Source organism: Rhinoderma darwinii, chromosome 1 (assembly GCF_050947455.1).
Source record: "Rhinoderma darwinii isolate aRhiDar2 chromosome 1, aRhiDar2.hap1, whole genome shotgun sequence".
NCBI classification, from domain to species: domain Eukaryota; kingdom Metazoa; phylum Chordata; class Amphibia; order Anura; family Rhinodermatidae; genus Rhinoderma; species Rhinoderma darwinii.
Window position 1 is genome coordinate 63,199,187 of NC_134687.1, and position 22,574 is coordinate 63,221,760.

The 22,574-nt window shown below is 41.0% G+C and overlaps 1 protein-coding gene across 1 annotated transcript in view; it reads right to left on the reverse strand.

Moving 5' to 3' along the window:
• Positions 1-484: 484 nt before the first annotated feature.
• LOC142750222 (uncharacterized) overlaps positions 485-22,574 on the reverse strand; it is a 28,131-nt gene continuing 6,041 nt past the window's right edge. The window contains exons 3-5 of the mRNA XM_075859154.1: positions 8,087-8,194; positions 4,055-4,153; positions 485-3,216 (exon numbers count right to left, since the gene is read on the reverse strand). Of these exons, the coding sequence (XP_075715269.1) occupies positions 3,188-3,216; positions 4,055-4,153; positions 8,087-8,194 (236 nt within the window). The 3' untranslated portion in view covers positions 485-3,187. The remainder of the gene's footprint in view (positions 3,217-4,054; positions 4,154-8,086; positions 8,195-22,574) is intronic.

Sequence of the window (22,574 nt, forward strand, 5' to 3'; positions counted from 1 at the left end):
CCGTTATCCTACATTTCAGGGAACAGGCTGACTGTAGTGATATTTGATGCGATGACTGACAAAGTCCAAAAAAATGTCTGCCCCTATGATCACTACTTTATCGCCCGTCTCCAGTTCTGAGAATCTCCACTTTTATAAGCTTTGTTTAGTGCCCCTTCGCTTTAATAAGGTGACCTTTAGTATTTATATTGAAATAGAAGGTGGACTGTGGACCGAGGGTGCTGCTTCTGGTCTTCACTGATAATTGTAGGCTGTGTGCAGGGGATAAAGATGACCATACACTTGAGATAAAAGTTGACCGAACCTGCGGCTTTGGCTGACAATCTCATGGGTACGGGGGATTTCCGCAGATGTACGGAGAAAGAGGAATCTGTCAACCTACAATTTCCCAAAGATAACCCCGCTACCCCAATCACCACAACAATGTTGTTCAAATATATCAAAAAAACTTTATTGAAATCACAAAAAAAAAAAAACAGTTGACTCTTGAGTTTAAAAACACTCTTAAGAACACAAAAGAACAGTGCATGTGTCAATGGTGTTAATATAAACTTATTACACAATTACAACATATACAAGTTAACCATGTAAAAACTCTGGGTAATATTTACAATATAAGCATAGTGGTACAATAACAACATGCAGCCAAAAGTTAAAGGTATGTGCACAAGGTGTGGATAAGATACGGATTATCCACAACAGATTTCATTTCTGAAAATCCGTTACATATTGGAGTAGCAGCAAAGTGGATAAGACTTTAACAAATCCTATCCACACGTTGCAAAAAAAAGTCCGCTGAGAAAACAGGCATAAATTGTCCTGCGGTCCAGATTTTTAATAGTCGCACTTTTCCACAATAAGTTCATTGGGAGGTAAAAATCTGCAACAAATAGCAAATGTTGCCATTTTTGTGGCAAAATAACTGTGAATGTTTCCGCAAAAATTGCGAATCTAAAAGAAAAAAACACCTTTTTCCTGATTAAATTTAATTAAAAAAAAAAAAAAAGTCTATACTTACCTCCCTGGCGTTGCCAATACAACGGCTCCTGTGATGATGCTGCGGCCCATGTGACCGCTACATCCTGTGATTGGCTGCAGCAGTCACATGGGATGAAACGTCATTCCAGGAGGCCAGCAGCGTGGAGACCAAGGCGTGGGGTGCAGGGACGCATCATTATGGCAATACCAGTGAAGTAAATATTGATATTTTTTTTTTCCCTTCTTGGCTCCGCTTTCTTCAGTGGTGATTTTGGCCAGAAATCTGCACCACTCGTTTGGAAATCTGCAGTTCTTAGGTTGGATATGCTGCATACCTTTCCACAGCGTATTCTGTGTGTGTAGATATACAGGGTGATTCAGATGTCTCCATTCATAGTCAAATTATTATTATTTTTTTTGTTTTTATCATCGCCACATTCCAATAGCCACAACTTTTTTTATTTTTCCGTCGACATAACCATATAGGGCTTGTTTTATGTGGGACAAGTTTTTTATTTTTAATGGCACCATTTTTGGGTTACATATAAGTTATTTATGCACTTTTATTACATTTTTATGGGGGGGAATGGAAAAAACACAAATTCCCCGTGTTTTTGCATTTAAAATTGATGCCGTTTACGGTATAAATAACAACTGTATTGTCTGGGTCAGTACGTTTACGGCCAATTTTTTATAGTTATGAAAATTTTATATATTTTACTACATTTGTACAATAAAAAAAATTATGTTTTGTGTCGCCACATTCCAAGAGTCATAACATTTTTATTTTTCCATCAACGTAGCTGTAAGAGGGCTTATTTTTCTGCGGGACGACTTGTAGTTTTAATCGGTGCCATTTTAGGGTACACGTGTCTTTTTGATCACTTTTTGTGTTTTTTGGGAGGTGGGGTGAACAAAAAACAAATTCTAGCATTGTTTTGTTCGCAGGATAAATAAAGAGATAATACTACCGTTTGAGTCATTACGGATGCGGCGATACAAATTGTTTTTTTTTTAAATTGTATTTTTCATAAAGCATTTTGTAAAAGAAAAAGATTTTCTTTTACTTCTACCATTTTTTTTTTTTAGTCCCACTTTGGGACTTCTCATGGTGACCGTTTGGTTGCTTTTATAATACATAGCAAAACTTCTGTATTACAGTGTTTTATGCTTGCCAGTGTAAAACCGACAGGTATCCATCTAGGCCCCACCTCTGGCAGAGCCTAATAGGAGTGCAAAAATGGTAGACCTAGAGACCTTCATTAGGCCCCAGGCTGCCTTGAAATTCAATCGGCACCCGGCACAGGACACCCATGTCAGGCTAATAAAGCTTGTTAGTGGCTGCCGTAAAGTAAAGGAATATTGGCGGTCAATAACAGGTTAACATACGGCCCCTGTATTCACGGAATATGCCCTACACGTTTGCCATTCCTCTTAAAACCCGTACAGAGGCAATGTTAAATCATGTTAACATATCTGGTGTTATTCTCTTCATTGGATTCCTAATGTGTTCTTTAAGTGATTCATGTTTGGTATCATTTCCTTATAAACCCTGGCCTTCAATTGCCCCACAAGTAAAAATTGAGCAGGCTGAAAATGTTTGGGAACCTTGGAGGGCAGTCCACGGGACCATTGCAACCAAACCAGGGACCCAAAAACTATGAACCCCTCTATTTTTACGTATGAATACTGTGAATAATCTACTATTCTACTACCATATTAGTGCATGTTATCTGACATGACCCTACAGGTTCAATCCCTTCCTCCCAGTAGGCCAGGGTCATTTGGCCGCTATTGTATCCTGCATAGATGCGTATGAACATTTACTAGAACTAGTAGTGATGCAGAGGGTTTGTTATATTCCTTTGTAGAGAATAAAGGGTTTTGCCCGTTCAAGATACATTGAAGGTTGGTTATTTGTGGCCACGGAAGCAGCCAACAGACCCCTTATGTAAACTTTCAGCAGCCCCTCTATGCAGTAGAAACAAAAAAAATATGCTTTCTACAAGTCTATTTGTAACAGGAGATGGCAAAAGTCTGCAGATTAACAAAAGGGAAAGGATATATAGGTTTAAATTCCCGTTAAGCTTGCACCATAAGAATAATACTTTGTGACCTAATTACACAACCGGAGATTATATTTACACCTTATAAATTTCCATTGGATGTGAGCAGCTTCAACACGGTGTGAGTTAGTCCACCAAGACGATTACTTGGAAACTGTATCTTGCTGTTCAGCTATTCTAGGGAGAAAGTTATTTGAGTATAAGTCTTCTGTGCCTCTAAAATAAATATAGAAGTAATCCGTACCTCAAAATGGTCATAGATTAGTAAACCTGAAGTTAGAGCAATAGTGACAGCAGGAAGTACAGCCATATTGTTTGTCACTTTTGCATTCGAATCTCAACAACTAGCGGTAAACTAACACTTTATTATCAATTTAACATGCTGAGAAAATGAGAGTTTATGATCCGTTTCTTGGATGACATGTTATCACATCAGAAGCAAACACCTTAAAGGGGTTGTCCAGGCATGGGGCCGCTGTACAGTGTACGGAGCCACCTGCTTCCGGCACCGACCACTTTATAACTTCCAGTGCCCGGAAGCAGCCAGAACAGCGGATCGGTCTGGGTGTCGGACCCCCACGATCATAAACTGATGACCTATCCTGTATGAAAAAAACCACCCTATACCTGGACAACCCCTTTAAAGCCAGGGGACAGGAGCAGAATTTCAAAGTTAAAGGGATTCAATAACATCAAGACTCTTTAGAAAGTGGGCGTGACACCCTGAAAGTTGCATGTTTGTTTTCTGCCCAAACGCTAATTAAAAGGCATTATGGCTATCAGGATGGGACTCTTGGCTTGTTCGACCAACATGTGTATGGCCAACATTAAATACTAGTATCATCTGATTATCTAAATACACCCTGATAGAGGATGCCAGTGATCATCTTCTGAACAGATTTGCCATAATGTCCAATAAAAGAACTCTTGATTAGCAAATGGCAAAAAGACTTTTAACCCAATGTGTGCTGTATGATCTGTTCTAGCCATTTTACTAGAATTAAACTTACCCAGCTTACACATATGATAATTCTTCTCCTGGCAATGTGTTCTTGATGATATGTTGTGTTCTTCCTTCAGTCTTGGGATATTTGATGTTTCTTGATTATCTGTTAAGATAATGACATTGTATAAACTGCATGAACGTAGCTCCCATAGAAGTAAATAAAAAGAAGTCCTACACTTCGTGGCCAGTTGGTATGACCAGCAGGATATTTTATGTGGTTACTACACAAATGTTTCGGATGTGAGTTGGATGGACATTGAAGCATTTAGAGTCTTTAGAGGGTATCATGGGTAAACAATGTAACCTTTCAAACTTTGACAGTAGGATGATTGTGGGTGAACACAGCTGTGAGCATAAACCAAACCTATGCATTTGAGAATTGTTCCAAAGCAGCCATTGTTATAGTTTTCAGAGGGTGCAGCATTAGACAAAAAAGGGCCCGAAGGCAATGCATGTGGTGGTAAACGGCTACTGGATGCTGGAGCGGAGTATAGACCACAATGCATCATATAATCTGAATCAGAAAGCCTCTCAATGTACAGTTCAACGCTGTAAATTACAACATGGAGATGGTCAAAAGGTGGCCCAGCAAATAAGTAAACGGGTTGTATCACTAAGACATACACTTTCAATATGGGGCATATAGACATCAGAGGAGACCCTCGGAATCCCCTTCTTTAAGCCTGAGCATAGAGCTGTATAAAAACCAGCATAATAAGGTTTGGTTATGGCATATGTTACTATTTTTTTTTATTTTTTTTTAGATGGTGAACATTTATGGTATGTGAGCCGCTTGGGAGAATTACCCTGTTACTGTTTAATAAAAAACCTAAACAAAAAGAATAAATTTTTGCATAATTGCATTCCAAGAGCCGTAACTTTATTATTGCCATATGAGGGCTTGTTTTTTGCGGGACAAGGTGTAGTTTTCATCGCTACTGTTTTGGGGTGCATGGAACTTATTGATTAATTTTTTATTTTTTTTTGCTGGGGGAATGGAGAAAAAAAGCGATTTTTGCCATTATTTTTTGCGTTTTTTTTTGTTCGGCGTTCACTATACAGTTGAATTAATGTGTTAACTTTATTCTTTGTGTCATTACGATTGCAGCAATACCATATATGTGTACCTTTCATGTTTTACACTGTTATTAAATAAAAACATTTATGGAAAAAAAATTGTTTTATTTTTACTGTTCACATCTTTTTACATTTTTCAAAAACTTTAACTGTTTTTAATTATTTTTTTAAGTCCCACTGGGGGACTTCACCATGCGATCTTCTGATCGCAGATATAATGCTTTGGTATACCTAGTATACCAAAATATTATTGCCTGTCAGTGTAAAACTGTCTGGTTCGGCCTAATAGGCATATAGCCAGGGCATGGCTGGGGGCCTTTGTTAGGCCCCTCAGCTGCTATGCCAACCCGTCGGCGGCTGCCGATCGCGTTCGCGGGCCACTGATGGGTGACAAAGGGACTTCCCTCCCTCTGTCAAAAGATTTAAATGCCCCAGTCGCTATTGACCGCGGCACTTAATGTCTTAAACGGCTGAGATTGAAGGCTGCCAGTCACAGTCGGGCTCCCGTGGTGATCGTGTGGGCACAGCTTCTGTGCCCACGCGATCACCATCATGTACATGCACGTGGGAATGCGCGAACAGGCTGCATTCCCCCATGTACATGTAGGTGAAAATGCGGGAAGGAGTTAAGCAACTTTCTAAGTAGTCTTCAAACTTTTTCTACCATTTTGCTTCTATAGTCTGTGTAACTCCTGTATATAGATGGCTGTCCAGCTGATTCTTAAATAGATGTGACAGCACACTGCTCTTGGCTGAGTCCGCTTTCTCAGCTTTTACGGCAGATCAGAGTGTGGAGAGGAAGAAAAAGATCCAAATTTTCAGGAAGGGCACACAGGCTGTTAGTATCAGAGTGAAGATATGGAGGAAAACACACAAAGAAGTCTATATGGGGAGAGGGGAGCGTACCCGTACTCTGCACGGGGGGGAAGGGGGGGTCACAAACTAGTCAGAATTAATGTTAAAGAAGAGATCCCTTATGGGTTTCAGAAGATGAAAGCAGTACAGGGATGAAGCTGCGCTGATACATGAGAGCTAGTGAAAGCCGCAGTATCCTGGAGTCACAAACTTTACATCCAGCATGTATTACTGGGAGGCACATGTTAACATGACAAAGTCTAGAACAGGGGTAGAAACCTTCTACACGTCAGCTGTTGGGAATCTACAACTCCCAATATGCCCTGACAGCCAAAGGCTTTATTGTTCCAGCTAGAGGCTGTCTGGGAATGCTGTGCATTGTAATTTGACAACAGCTGGAGTGCTAAGGGTATGTGCACACGTAGTGACCAAAAACGTCTGAAAATACGGAGCTGTCTTCAAGGGAAAACAGCCCCTGATTTTCAGACGTTTTTTGAGCAACTCGCGTTTTTCACGTCCGTTTTTGGAGCTGTTTTCATTGGAGTCTATCAGAAAACGGCTCCAAAAACGTCCAAAGAAGTGTCCTGCACTTCTTTTGACGAGGCTGTATTTTTACGCGTCGTCGTTTGACAGCTGTCAAACGACGACGCGTAAATGACAGGTTGTCTGCACAGTACGTCGGCAAACCCATTCAAATGAATGGGCAGATGTTTGCCGACGTATTGTAGCCCTATTTTCAGACGTAAAACAAGGCATAATACGCCTCGTTTACGTCTGAAAATAGGTCGTGTGAACCCAGCCTGAAGGTTGCTAACCCTGGTCTAGAACTATGAGCAGGTTGCAAAATTGAATATCAGCCTGAAACTTAGTGCAATGTTTTTAACTCCAGGTAACCACTAATATTTGTCAAAATTATCTTTTCCATGTCAAAGGTGTCCATAGCCTTTAAAGGGAAAGTTGTACCTATATTTCTTTTCCTAATTAAAACCAGCTAGTGAAACATAATGTTGTTGTTTTTTTAAACTTTTATTTATTTTTTGATTGTAGATTTTTATATTATATTTTCTGTACATGATTATGGAGGTAGCAATCTTGCCTGAGCTGCTTTTAACAGCATTTAGAGATATGCTTTAAAGCAGCCATATGGACCATAGAAACCTGTGAACAAGAAGGAGGGCCATTGACTTCTATGGGAGAGTTTTCTAAGCATGCTCTGTGAACTGTGCAGAGCTCATTGTGCAGGGAGGGGGAGAAGGTGATCTGTGACATCACCTATTTTCAATGGTGGATACTGTGTTATCTATATAGAGGTGTTACCTTTCATTGTAATCCTGCCTGTGATGAAATGACTGCTGAGAATTGATCTCTACAGAACAGGAAGTGTCAATATATTATGAGGCTCTGTGGCCAGAGTGAAAACTGCAAGATTTTAGGATTATTTTTTTAAATGTATATAATAACACAAAAAAAACACAAAAAAAATAAAAAAAATGTTTAACATAAAAACTTGATTTAATCAATAGGTCATTTTCTGATAAGACATTCTCTTTAAGTTTCAGACTAAGGTGGCTACAGTAGTATACATTCCATAACAGCAGGCCACAACATTTCAATTGGACCAATAAGAAGGATAACTGGTATAAAATATTTTCCTGCTCTTGGAGTAAACATGCGTGTAAGGCTGGGTTCACACGAGCACATTAACGTCCGTAATGGACGGACGTATTTCGGCCGGAAGTCCCGGACCGAACTCAGTGCAGGGAGCTGGGCTCCTAGCATCGTAGTTATGTACGACGCTAGGAGTCCCTGCCTCTCCGTGGAACTACTGTCCCGTACTGAAAACATGATTACAGTACGGGACAGTTGTCCTGCAGAGAGGCAGGGACTCCTAGCATCGTACATAACTACGATGCTAGGAGTCCGGCTCCCTGCACTGATTTCGGTCCGGGACTTGCGGCCGAAATACGTCCGTCCATTACGGACGTTAATGTGCTCGTGTGAACCCAGCCTAATTGTGACCATACACAATATAGGTCATTGATGGAGATCCTGTAAAAGTCCATATGAAATGCAAGTTGAAGTGTTCTATACTTTTTATACTTACAGTCTATTAAAGTCTCTTGTTTAACTTTGTAAACAATGAAAATAAGTCCACATACAAAAACAAGCGAAATCAGAATCAGCCAGATGATACCGAGTGGTCTTGTGTAAACTGTTTTTGGAAAAGAACAGAAGAGTAATGAATGTAAAAAAGTTATAATATGTATTGTGTCATGCAAACGAAAAATATAGCAAATAATTGTCAAAATAATGCAAAAACACCTACAAAAAAGTGCTTTTTCCTCGCCACATTCCAAATGCCATAGCTTTTGTATTTTTCCGTTGATTTAGCCGTATTCGAGCTTGTTTTTTGTGGGAAAAGTTGCCGTTTTTCATGGCACCATTTAGTCTGCCATATAATGTACTGAGAAATTGTCCAAAAATTATTTGTGGGGTGGAATGGGAAAAAAAGAGTGATTTCTTCTTACTTTTTGGGTTTCATTTTTACTGCATTCACTGTGCAGTAAAAATGACATGTTAATTTTTTTCTGCGGGTCAACACGATTACGGCTATACCAAATATGTTTTACCACTTATAAGAAAAAAACGAATTGTTGAAAATGAAATTTGGTTTGTGTTGCCATATTCTGAGGGCCATGACTCTTTTCATTATTCCATTGATTGAGCGGTGTGAGGGCTTTTTGTTTGTGGGGCGAGCTGTAGTTTTTATTAGTAACATTTTGGGGTACATAAGACTTTTTGATCACTTTTTATTCCATTTTTTGTGGGAGATGAGTTTTTAGTGTGTTATCCCTTTGAAGTGGGTTTCTGATCAGAGCGAGCGGTGCCTCAGAACCAGCTGGAGGTAAAAATGTGGTGGTTGCAGATGGCTAACTCAATTAAACAAAAATAATATCTTCAAGGACTTCCCCTGTAGGAAAGTTTCTTACGTCCTACATTCCTGTTGTATAAACGTGGTTGGATTTTAATGGCCACAGCAGCCGTTTATTTAAATAACCTGAAAAAGGGTAATTTTATCCAAAACATTTATATAAAACATAGGGAATTCTCCACAGTAGAATTCCTTCCAAAAATTCACCTGACCCTACCTGGGTCAGTATATTTATAAACATAAATAATAAATAACAGATGTAAATAAACTTTAGTAACATACATGCACACGACCGTAAAAAAACTCAGTTTTTGCGGACCGCAATTGCGGTCCGCAAAAACGGACCCATTCTCTTTCATTGAACGCGGGCACCTTTCCGTAGCACTACGGAAGGGTGTCCGTGCCGTGGAAATGTTCCGGGAATTATGGAACATGTCCGTTCTTTTGCGTTTTGCGGGCCGTGCTCCCATACTTTGTATGTGAGCACGGCCCGAAAATGCGGCTGTCAGTCGGCGGCCGGCCGTGCCCGCAATCGCGGGCCGTGATTGCGGGCACGGTCGTGTGCATGGGGCCTTAATTACAATTTTCAGCCCCAATCCTGATTCAGTCTTACCACGCTCCATCACAATCTTCTACAGAACATAATATCCGGGTCTATGGGCAGAGCTTTATATAATATAATAAGACGATGACTCACCATTCACTAGAACATCTAAATAAGTTTTCAGCACATTAAGGGCGGATTTACACGAACGTGATATACGTCCGTGCCGCCCGCATGTTTTTCACGCGTGTCGCACGGACCTATGCAAGTCTATGGGGCAGTGCAGACTGTCAGTGATTTTTGCGCAGCGTGTGTCCTCTGCGTAAAACTCACAACAGGTCCTATATTTCTGCGTTTTTCGCGCATCACGCACCCATTGAAGTCAATGGATGCGTGAAAATCACGCGCACCACACGGAAGCACTTCCGTGGGACGTGCGTTATTCGCGCAACAGCAGTCAAAAGTATGCACCACATGCTTTTCTGTTTCCAAACATCCAAACAAAGTGTCATAATGATGGCGGCTGCGCGAAAATCACGCAGCCGCACATCCTATCTGATGACACACGGAGCTGTTAAGTGCCTTTTGCGCAAGCAAAACGCCGCGTTTTTTGCATGCGCAAAAACGCACACGCTCGTGTAAATCCGCCCTAATAGGAACCTGTCAGCAGTTTTGAGGTCTGCTGACAGGGTGATATAGGTGAGGAGGGGGGCATTTTGAACATACCTTTTGTCTCGCATGACTGAGAAAACAATGGTTAACTCTCCCAGTGCGCTAAACAGAAGTACCAGTAAGGCGGGACGTGATGTGCAGTGCTCCTCATCTCTCCTTAGTGAACACTGCCAGCCCTGCCCCACTGCTCTGAATGACGGATCTAGCGGTCTCCTCATTGGCCTCTAGAGCTGTCACAGCTATGGGGGGCATTATATTGTGGGGGCAGCTATAGGGGGCATTATACTGTGTGGGGGCATTATACTGTGGGGGCAGCTATGGAGGGCATTATACTGTGGGGGCAGCTATGGGGGGGCAATATACTGTGTGGGGCAGCTATGGGGTGCATTATACTGCGTGGGGCATTATACTGTGTGGGGGCTGCTATGGGAGGCATTATACTGTGTGGGGCAGCTATTTGGAGCATTTGACTGTAGGGGCAGCTATGGGGCATTATGCTGCATGGGGAATTTGTTTTGGCATTGTACTGCACGGGGGCATCTGTGTGGGCATTATACTTTATGGGGCATCTGTGTGGGCATTATACTGTATGGGCATCTGTGTGGGCATAATACTGTATGGGGACATTATACTGTGAGGTGGCAGCTATATGGGCATTATACTGTGTGGGGGCACTATGGGAGCATGATACTGTGTGGGCTGCACAGAGTGTGTATGGGCGGGGATTGGATGGGATTAGAGGCATAGCTTAAAGGGGAAAAAATTGCTGCTGCGCGCCACATCGATTGTCCCTCTTTGTGATACTTAAAAGTATAGCAATGTCTACAGGGAGGGCTGTATAGCACTGTATGGGGAGGCTGTATAGCCCTGTCTACAGGAGGCGTGGTATAGCACTGTCTACAGGGGGGGCTGTATAGCACTGTCTACAGGGGGGGTAGTATAGCACTGTCTACAGGAGGGGGCCAAATGGCACTATTTACAGGGGGCACTATCTACAAGGGTGGGCTGTGTGTGGCGCCCAGGGGAGGGGGGCCCAGTAAAAAGTTTGCTATGGGGCCCAGTGTTTCCTAATTATGCACCTAACTGTGGGAGATTTATGAAAATCTCTCGTAAAGAGGTTGTATCAAGATTAAATGTTATCCCCTAACCACAGGATAGGGGATAATATTATGATCGGTGAGGGTTTGATGCACACGGCTATCTCCGGCAGTCCCATAGACCGTGAATGGAGCGGCAGTGTGCATGCTCGACCTGCCGCACCATTCATTCGGAGGAACAGGACCCCTGTTCACATAATCAGTGGGGGTCCCAGCGGTTGAACCCCCACCAATCAGCATGTTCTCATCCATCCTGTGGTTAGGGGATAACATTTATTCTGGAGAAAAACTCCTTTAATATCTTTGTTTAGCTGAATGGTGGACCACATGTGCCCCAGTCCAACAGTGGTGTCTGGGCATGGCATGCGATGGGCCTGGGTGTTTAAAAATGGCAGGACTAATTTTAAGTCCCAGTCCGGCCCTACCCAGATACAATCCTTGAGGGGTGTCGTTTCCATAATGGTGTCACTTTTAGGGGGTTTCCACTGTTTGGGCCCCACAAGACCTCCTCAAACCTGACATGGTGCCTAAAATTTAGTCTAGCAAAAAGGGAGGCCCCAAAATCCACTATATGCTCCTTTGCTTCTGAGGCCTGTGTTTCAGTCCATTATCACACTAGGGCCACATGTGGCATATTTCTAAAAACTGCAGAATCTGGGCAATAAATATTCAGTTGCGTTTCTCTGGTAAAACTTTCTGTGTTACAGAAAAAAAATGTATTACAAATTAATTTTCGGAACAAAATAATGAAATTTGTAAATTTCACCTCTACATTGCTTTAATTCATGTGAAACGCCTAAAGGGTTAAAACCCTTCCTAAATGTTGTTTTGAATACTTTGAGGGGTGCAGTTTTTAAAATGGTGTGTTTTATAAGGGTTTCCAATATATGGGCCCTCAAAGCCCCTTCAGAACTGAACTTGTCCCTGAAAGAAAAAAAAAGCCTTTTGAAATTTTCTTGAAAATATGAGAAATTGCTGCTAAAGTTCTAAGCCTTGTAACGTCCTAGAAAAATAAAAGGATGTTTAAAAAATTATGCCAATCTAAAGTAGACATATGGGAAACTATAACTATTTTTGGTTGTATTCCCATCTGTTTTACAAACATGTACATTTAACCCCTTAAGGACGCAGCCTAGTTTGGGCCTTAAGGCTCAGAGCCCATTTTTCAAATCTGACATATTTCACTTTATGTGGTAATAACGTCGGAATGCTTAAACCTATCCAAGCGATTCTGAGATTGTTTTCTCGTGACACTTTGGGCTTCATGTTCGTGGTAAAATTTGGTCGATATATTCAGTCTTTATTTGTGAAAAATTGCAAAATTTAGAGAAAATTTACAAAAAATAGCATTTTTCAGAATTTAAATGCATCTGCTTGAAAAACAGACGGTTATACCACCCAAAATAGTTACTAGTTCACATTTCCCATATGTCTACTTTAGATTGGCATCGTTTTTTGAACATTATTTTATTTTTCTTGGACGTTACAAGGTTTAGAACATAAACAGCAATTTCTCATATTCTTAAGAAAATTTCAAAAGCCTTTTTTTGAAGGTGCCAGTTCAGTTCTGAAGTGGATTTGAGGGGCCTATGTATTAGAAACCCCCATAAAACACCCCATTTTAAAAACTAGACCCCTCAAAGTATTCAAAACAGCATATAGAAAGTTTTTTAACCCTTCAGGCATTTCACAGGAATTAAAGCAAAGTGGAAATGAAATTTGCAAATTTCATTTTTTCTGCTGAATTTCAATTTTAATCAATTTTTTTTTAGTAACAGAGAAGGTTTTACCAGAGAAACACTACTAAATATGTATTGTCCAGATTCTGCAGTTTTTAGAAATGTCCCACATGTGGCCCTACTGCGCTCGTGGACTAAAACACAAGCCCTAGAAGCAAAGAAGCACCTAGTGCATTTTGAGGCCTCTTTTTTATTAGAATATATTTTAGGCAGCATGCCAGGTTTGAAGAGGCGTTGAGGTATCAAAACAATGGAAACCCACCAGAAGTGACCCCATTTTGGAAATTACACCCCTCAAGGAATTCATTTGTGGTTTTTGTTATCATTTTGACCGCACAGTTTTTTCACAGCACCTATTTGAATTGGGCTGTGAAATGAAAAAAATGATATTTTTTCCAATAAAATGTCATTTTTGATCAAATTTTCTTATTTTCACAGGGAACAACATACCCCATTTTGTTGCCCAATTTGTCCTTAGTGCGGCAATACCCCATTTGTGGTGATAAACTGCCGTTTGGGCCCATGGGAGGGCTCAGAAGGAAAGGAGCGCTATGTGTTTGTTGGAGTCCAGATTTTGCTGGATTGGTTTTCGGGTGCCATGTCGCATTTGCAGAGCCCCAGAGGTATCAAAGCAATGGAAACCCACCCGAAGTGACCCCATTTTGGAAACTACACCCCTCAAGGAATTCATTTATGGTTTTTGTTATCATTTTGACCGCACAGTTTTTTCACAGCACCTATTTGAATTGGGCTGTGAAATGAAAAAAATGATATTTTTTCCAATAAGATGTCATTTTTGATCAAAATTTCTTATTTTCACAAGGAACAACATACCCCATTTTGTTGCCCAATTTGTCCTTAGTGCGGCAATACCCCATTTGTGGTGATAAACTGCCCTTTGGGCCCATGGGAGGGCTCAGAAGGAAAGGACCACCATTTGGCCTACTGGAGCTTTTCTGGTGCTAAGTCATGTGTGCAGAAGCCCCTGAGGTACCAGTACAGTTGAAACCCCCGAGAAGTGACCCCATTTTAAAAACTACACCCCTTAAGACATTCATCTAGAGGTGTAGTGAGCATTTTGACCCCACAGGTACTGTGTAAAAGATAATGCGCAGCAGATGGTGCAGTGTGAGATTTGCAATTTTATATATGTATATGCCATTTCAGTGTCCAATATAGTGTGCCCAGCATGCGGCACCGGAGATATACACCCCTTAAATTGTAATGTGGGTTCTCCTGGGTACGACAATACCCTACATGTGGCTGTTATCAGCTGCCTGGGCATACGGCAGGGCTCAGAAGGGAAAGATGAGGGGGGTAAGCTGTGCGGAGTGCATCAGGGTAAATTAAAAATCAAGGGATGTATGATACATTTTAAAACAATCTTTTATACAGAGCCCTGGTTTTTCGGGACACGTGTCACATTGGTATATTGTGTTCTTCCTTATCCCCCTCTTATAGCAGACTCTGCACCTCTTTTGACTCTTTCCCTTTCCACCGGTTTGGGGACCTTCTCCTGGAAAGTGTTGCCCTGGTACGATGCGTGTGGCCTCGCTTCCAGAAGTACTGGGTGCCCCCCCTTCCTGGTCCCTAAAGATTAGATCTTGAAATTCCAGGAAAGTTCCCCTCTGGCCTGCACATCGACGTAGCACATACGCATTGTACAAAGCCATCTGTATGATGTGCCCGGCCAGCTTCTTATACCACACCGCATGGCGCTGTAGGGCTTCAGGACTTGATTTGACAAGTCCATCCCTCCCATGTACCTATTGTAGTCCAGGATGCAGTCTGGTTTGGGGGTGGCCTTTCCTTCATATATCCTAAACCTGTAGGTATACCCTGATGCACTCTCACAGCTTATACATCTTCACGCCATACCTTGCCCTCTTACCTGGCAGGTACTGGCGGAATTGAACCCTCCCTTTAAAATGTACCAGGGACTCATCAATAGAAAAACACTTCTCGGGGGTGTATGCTTGGGAAAACCGGGCACTGGAACGGTCTAATAGGGGTCTCCGTTTATACAAACGGTCAAAACTGGGGTCATCTCGGAGTGGGCACGGCTCATTATCAGTATAATGTAAGAAGCGAAGTATTGCCTCATTTATTTATTTTTTTAGGTTCCAGTTCATTTCTGAAGTTGCTTTGAGGGGCCCATATATTAGAAACCCCTATCAAACACCCCATTTTAGAAACTAGACCCCTCAAAGTATTCACAACAGCATTTAGAAAGTTTATGAACCCTTTAGGTGTTTCACAGAAATTTAGAGCAAAGTAGAGGTGAAATTTACTCTTTTTATACCATTTTTTTTATAACACAAAAGGATTTATCAGAGAAACGCAACTCAATACTTATTGCCCAGATTCTGCAGTTTAGAGAAATATCCCACATGTGGCCCTCGGGCGGTAATGGACTGAAGCACCGGCCTCCGAAGCAAAGGAGCACCTAGCGGATTTTGAGCCCTCTTTTTTATTAGGCACCATGTCCGGTTTGAAGAGGTCTTGTGGTGCCAAAACATTGGAAACCCCCCAAAAGTGACCCCAATTTGGAAACTAGACCCCTTGAGGAATCCATTGTAGTTTTCTTGGGGTGCATGCGGCTTTTTGATCAGTTTTTATTCCATTTTTAGGTGGCGTGGTGACTAATAAACAGCAATTCTACTATTGTTTTTGTATACTTTTTTTTTTACAGCGTTCACCGTGCGCTATAAATGACATATTCACTTTATTCTGCGGGGCGATACGATCACGGCGATACCAGATGTTTATAGTTTTTTTTTATGTCTTATGGCGTTTGCACAATAAAATACGTTTTGTAAACAATCATTCACTTTTTGTGTTACCTTATTCTAAGAGCCAGAACGTTTTTATTTTTCAATCAATAAAGGCGTGCGAGGACTTTTTTTTTGCGTAACGAACTGTATTTTCCATCAGTACCATTTTTAGGTACATGCGACTTTTTGATCTCTTTTTATTCCATTTTTTGGGAGGTGAAGTGACCAAACAATTGTGATTGTGGTACGGTTTATTAATATTTTTTTTTACGGCGTTCACCGTGCGGGATAAATAACAAAATAATTTTGTAGCTCAGGCCGTTACGGACGCGGCGATACCAATTATGTATAGTTTATTTGTTTGTTTATATATTTTTATTAATAATAAAGGACTGATAAGGGAAAAAGTGGGACTTTTACTTTTATTACTTTTAAAACTTTTATTTTCTTATTTTTACACATCTTTTTTTAACTTTTTTTTTACTTTATTACTTTGTCCCACTAGGGGACATGAGGGCAGGAGGCCCTGATCGCTATTCTAATACACTGCACTACATGCGTAGTGCAGTGTATTAGAACTGTCAGCTACTCACTGACAGCAAGCATAGTGGGTCCTGACGTTGTCAGGACCCACTAGGCTTCCGTCTATGGCATAGCCGGACGCCATTGTTTGGTGTCCGGTTGCCATAGTCACCATCGCCGGCCGCTATCGCGTAGCAGGCCGGCGATGGCAGCTTAACCCCTAAAAAGCCGCGATCTCTATAGAACGCGGCTTTTAAGGGGTTAATCAGCGGGGACACAGCGATCGGTCCCCGCTGTAGGAGCTGTGACAGCTGCTGAACAAGACAGCAGTGTCACAGCTCCTGTATGTGTCGGGAGGACGGCCGAAACGGCCGTTACTCCCGAGACGTACTATTACGGCATGGAGCGCGAACGATACAGCTGCCATGACGTAATAGTACGTCAAGGAGCGGGAAGGGGTTAAATTTAGAAAAATCCTAATTTTTGCAAAATTTCTCAATTTTGTTGTTTTTCACAATTAAGCAATGAATTTATCGATTAAATTTTTCCACTAACAAAGTCCAATATGTCACGAGAAAATATTCTCAGAATCGCTTGGATAGGTGAAAACATTCCAAAGTTATTACCACATAAAGTGACATGTCAGGTTTGAAAAAATGGTGCTGGTCCTGAAGGCCAAAATTAGCTTGGTACTGAATGGGTTAAGAGCCTAGCAACGCCCCTGGCCCACTGTATATAAACAGTGCTGGTTCAAGCTTGCTGCCCGAGCAATTGGACAGATGAATATCGGATACCCAGCAGTCAGACTGCCAGGGACCCTGCAGAGAAGATAGAAGCAGTTTTCAACACTGAGGTCTGTGTATAGCATAGTGGCAGCGGTGGTCATGTGACTGGACACATGATTGCCGGGTTGCCGGTAGTAGTAGGCTTCTGCTACAGCCCTAAGGATATGTTCACACAGCTTAGCAAAATACGTCTGATTTTCAGACGTTTTTGTAGCAACTCACTTTTGTCGCGGCGTATTTTAGGGATGTTTATTGGAGCTGTTTTTCAATGGAGTCAATGAAAAACGGCTCCAAAAACGTCCCAAGAAGTGACATGCATTTCTTTTTCGTGAGCGTCTTTTTACTCGCCGTATTTTGACAGCGACTCGTAAAATAACACCTCGTGGGAACAGAACACCGTAAAACCCATTGAAAGTAATGGGCAGATGTTTGTAGGCGTAATGGAGACTTTTTTCAGGCTTAATTCGAGGCGTAAAACGCCCGAATTACGTCTGAAAACAGTGCGTGTGAACATACCCTAACAGTGACAATAGTCACAGGACTGATTTCCCCTGGAACTGGAGCTGCTGGTTGTTATAATAATTTTAAAAAAATGTAAGTAAATAAATTACATAAAAAATACACAGAAAATACCCCCACCAAAAAAAAGTTTGCAAGACACTCATTGTTGTAACGCTAGCCCTGACCCAATTACCCAATAATAGACCTGTAATATATCAACATTTACAGAAGACAATGACGATATAAATGTAAATTTTTTTTTTCAAACTATAAGCCTACAAATGCTTAAAAAAAAAAAAAAAATGTATAAAATTCATAAGAAAAGAAACCTGCATTGATCACGAAAAAAATATTGCAAAATCCACGTCTCTAGTAAATAAAAACCTTAACCCCTTAGTGTCTAACCCTATTATGGCCTTGTGGACACAGCCTATTTTTGCAAATCTGACGTGTTACTTTATGTGGTAATAACAAGCGATTCTGAGATGGTTTTCTCGTGACATGTTGTACTACACTACCGTTCAAAAGTTTAGGTTTACTTAGAAATTACCTTATTTTTGCAAGAAAAGCACAGTTTGTTTCAATGAAGATAACATTAAATTAATCAGAAATACACTCTATACATTGTTAATGTGCTAAATTACTATTCTAGCTGCAAACGTCTGGTTTTTAATGCAATATCTACATAGGTGTATAGAGGCCCATTTCCAGCAACCATCACTCCAGTGTTCTAATGGTACATTGTGTTTTCTAACTGTGTTAGAAGGCTAATCGATGATTAGAAAACACTTGAAAACCCTTGTGCAATTATGTTAGCACCGCTGTAAACAGTTTTGCTGTTTAGAGGAGCTATAAAACTGACCTTCCTTTGAGCTAGTTGAGAATCTGGAGCATTACATTTGTGGGTTCGATTAAACTCTCAAAATGGCTAGAAAAAGAGAGCTTTCATGTGAAACTCGACAGTCTATTCTTGTTCTTAGAAATGAAGGCTATTCCATGCGAGAAATTGCAAAGAAACTGAAGATTTCCTACAACGGTGAGTACTACTCCCTTCAGAGGACAGCACACACAGGCTCTAACCAGAGTAGAAAGAGAAGTGGGAGGCCCCGCTGCACAACTGAGCAACAAGACAAGTACATTAGAGTCTCTAGTTTGAGAAATAGACGCCTCACAGGTCCTCAATTGGCAGCTTCAATAAATATTACCCGCAAAACGCCAGTGTCAACGTCTACAGTGAAGAGGCGACTCCAGAATGCTGGCCTTCAGGGCAGAGTGGCAAAGAAAAAGCCATATCTGCGACTGGCTAATAAAATGAAAAGATTAATATGGGCAAAAGCACACAGACATTGGACAGAGGAAGATTGGGAAAAAGTGTTATGGACAGACGAATCGAAGTTTGAGGTGTTTGAATCACACAGAAGAACATTTGTGAGACGCAGAACAACTGAAAAGATGCTGGAAGAGTGCCTGACGCCATCTGTCAAGCATGGTGGAGGTAATGTGATGGTCTGGGGTTGCTTTGGTGCTGGTAAAGTGGGAGATTTGTACAAGGTAAAAGGGATTTTGAATAAGGAAGGCTATCACTCCATTTTGCAACGCCATGCCATACCCTGTGGACAGCACTTGATTGGAGCCAATTTCATCCTACAACAGGACAATGACCCAAAGCACACCTCCAAATTATGCAAGAACTATTTAGGGAAGAAGCAGGCAGCTGGTATTCTATCTGTAATGGAGTGGCCAGTGCAGTCACCAGATCTCAACCCCATAGAGCTGTTGTGGGAGCAGCTTGACCGTATGGTACGCAAGAAGTGCCCATCAAGCCAATCCAACTTGTGGGAGGGGCTTCTGGAAGCATGGGGTGAAATTTCTCCTGATTACCTCAGCAAATTAACAGCTAGAATGCCAAAGGTCTGCAATGCTGTAATTGCTGCAAATGGAGCATTCTTTGACGAAAGCAAAGTTTGAAGGAGAAAATTATTATTTGAAATAAAAATCTTTATTTCTAACTTTGTCAATGTCTTGACTATATTTTCTAGTCATTTTGCAACTCATTTGATAAATCGAACTTTTGAACGGTAGTGTATATGATACTGAAAAAATTTGTTCGTTAAATTGAATATTTATTTGTAAAAAAACACAAAAATTTAGAGAAAATTTGCAAAAATCTGCATTTTTCTAAATTTTAATGTATCCACTTGTAAAACAGATAGTAATACCACATTAAATAGTTACTAGTTTACATTTCCCATATGTCTACTTTATGTTTGCATCATTTTTTGAACGTCCTTTTATTTTTCTAGGACGTTACAAGGCTTAGAACTTTAGCTGCAATTTCTCACATTTTCAAGAAAATTTCAAAAGGCTATTTTTTCAGGGGCCGGTTCAGTTCTGAAGTGGTTTTGAGGGCCTTATATATTACAAAGTCCCCATAAATCACCACATTTTAAAAACTGCACCCCTCAAAGTATTCACTGCACCCCTCAAAGTATTCAAAACAGCATTCAGAAATTATTTTAACTCGTTAGGTGTTTCACAGGAATTAAAGCAATATAGAGGTGAAATTTACAAATTTCATTTTTTTTTGCGAAATTCATTTGTAATACAGTTTTTTCTGTAGCACAGAAGGTTTTACCAGAAAAACGTAACTCAATAATTATTTCCCAGATTCTGCAGATTTTAGAAATATCCCACATGTGGTCCTAGTGTGCTAATGGTCTGAAACTCAGGCCACAGAAACAAAGGAGCACCTAGAGGATTTTGTGGCCTCTATTTTATTACAATATATTTTATGTCAGGTGTGAAGAGGTCTTGTGGTGCCAAAACAGAGGAAACCCCCCAAAGTGACCCCATTTTGGAAACTACACCCCTCAAGGAATTTTTCTAGGGGTATAGTTAGCATTTTGAGCCCACAGGTTTTTTGCTAAATTTTTTGGAACTGGTCTGTGAATATGAAAATCTACTTTTTTTCTGAAAAAAACATAAAATGTTTTCGTTTTTACAAGGAATAAATGAGAAAAAGCACCCCAACATTTGTAAAGCAATGTCTCCGGATTACGGCAATACCCCATATGTGGTAAAACACTGCTGTTTGGACCCACGGCAGGGCTCAGAAGGGAACGAGTGCCATTTGGATTATGGAGCGCAGATTTTGCTGGAATGGTTTTCGATGCCATGTTGTGTTTGTAAAGTCCTGGAGGGACCATAACAGTGGAAACTCCCCAAAAGTGACCCCATTTTGGAAACTACACCCCTCAAGGAATTTTTCTAGTGGTATAGTTAGCATTTCGACCCCACGCGGTTTTTGCAGAATTTATGGGAATTATGCCGTGAAATTGAAAATCTTTTTTACAATAGATAAAGGAGAAAAACCACCCCAACATTTGTAAATCAAACTCTTCTGAGCACAGCAATACCCCATATGTGATAATAAACTGCTGTTTGGACACACAGCGGGGCTTAGAAAGGACGGAGCACCATTTGATTTTTTGAGTTCAAGTTTTGCTGGAATAGTTTGCGGCCCCATGTCACATTTGCAAAGCCACTGAGGGGCCAAAATAGTGCAAATCCCGCAAAAGTTACCCCATATGGGAAACTACAACCCTTGTGGAATTTATCTAGCGGTATAGTGAGCATTTTGACCCCACAGTTTTTTTGCTGAATTATTGGAATTATGCAGTGAAAATGAAAATCTACAATCTTTCCACTAAAATGTTGAATATTTTTCATTTTCACAAGGAATAATAGGAGAAAAAGCGCCCCAACAATTGTAAAGCAATTTCTCCCGAGTATGGAAATAACCCATATGTGGTCATAAACTGCTGTTTGGACACACGGCAGGGCTCAGAATGGCAGGAGTGCTGCTTGGCATGTAGATTTTGGTTGATTGTTTTTTGGGTGCCATGTCGAATTTGCAGAGCCCTTGAGGTAACCGTACAGTAGGAACCCCTGAGAAGTGACTCCATTTTGGAAACTATACCCCTCAGGGTAATCATCTAGGGGTGTGGGTGAGGATTTTGATCCCACAGGTGTTTTATAGATTGTATTAGAATGAGGCAGTGGAAATGAAAAATTTATTTTTTTCCCAAAAAATATATAGTTTTGCACCCATTTTTTTCCCCCACAAGGGGTAATAGGAGAAAAAACAACACACAATTTGTTACCCAATTTCTCCCGAGTACGGCAATACCCCATGTGTGACCCTAAACTGCTGTTTGGGCACATGGCAGAGCTCAGAATGGAAGGAGCGCCATTTTTGCTTTTAGAGCGCAGATTTTGCTGGACTGGTGTACAGGCACCATGTCGCATTTGCAGAGCTCCCTTAGGTACCAGAGTAGAGTGTAAAACCCTGAGAAGTGACCCCCATTTTGTAAACTACATCCCTCAAGGCATTTATCATTTGCCTGGACATATTACCGGCTTAGGAGTGAAAGGCGCATGTGAGGCCTATTTTGGTGATTTTTGCAGCATTAGCCCACAATGGCAGGGCTCTGGGGTCAAATAGTAAAACAAACCCCCAAGTTGTGACCCTCATTTTGGAAACTACACCCCTTAATAAAATGCCTTCAGGGGTGCAGTGAGCATTTTGACCAAACAGGTTTTGTTTTTCTATTAGAAATAAATGTTCAGTGGATGGTGCAAAGTGAAAATTGCAAATTTCCACATGTATGCCATTTTAGTGCACAATATGTTGTACCCAGCTCATACCACTGAAGACAAATACCTCAAACTGTTAAGCGGGTTCTCCCAGGGTTGGGCGATGCCATATATGTGGATGTAAACTGCTGTTTGGGCACGCTGCAGGGCTCAGAACGGAGGGAGAGCCATTTGGCTTTTGGAGCGCAGATTTTGCTTAGTTATAGTTTTGCTTGGGGTTTTGCTGGTATTTCAGTTTATAATGTGGGGGCATATGTAATCTGTGCGGGTACATCAGGGCATAATAAGAGGGTATAATAATGGGGTAAATAAATAATATTTCATAGATCTGTGGCGAGTGTCGCATTGATAAATGGTGCCAGATGTTATC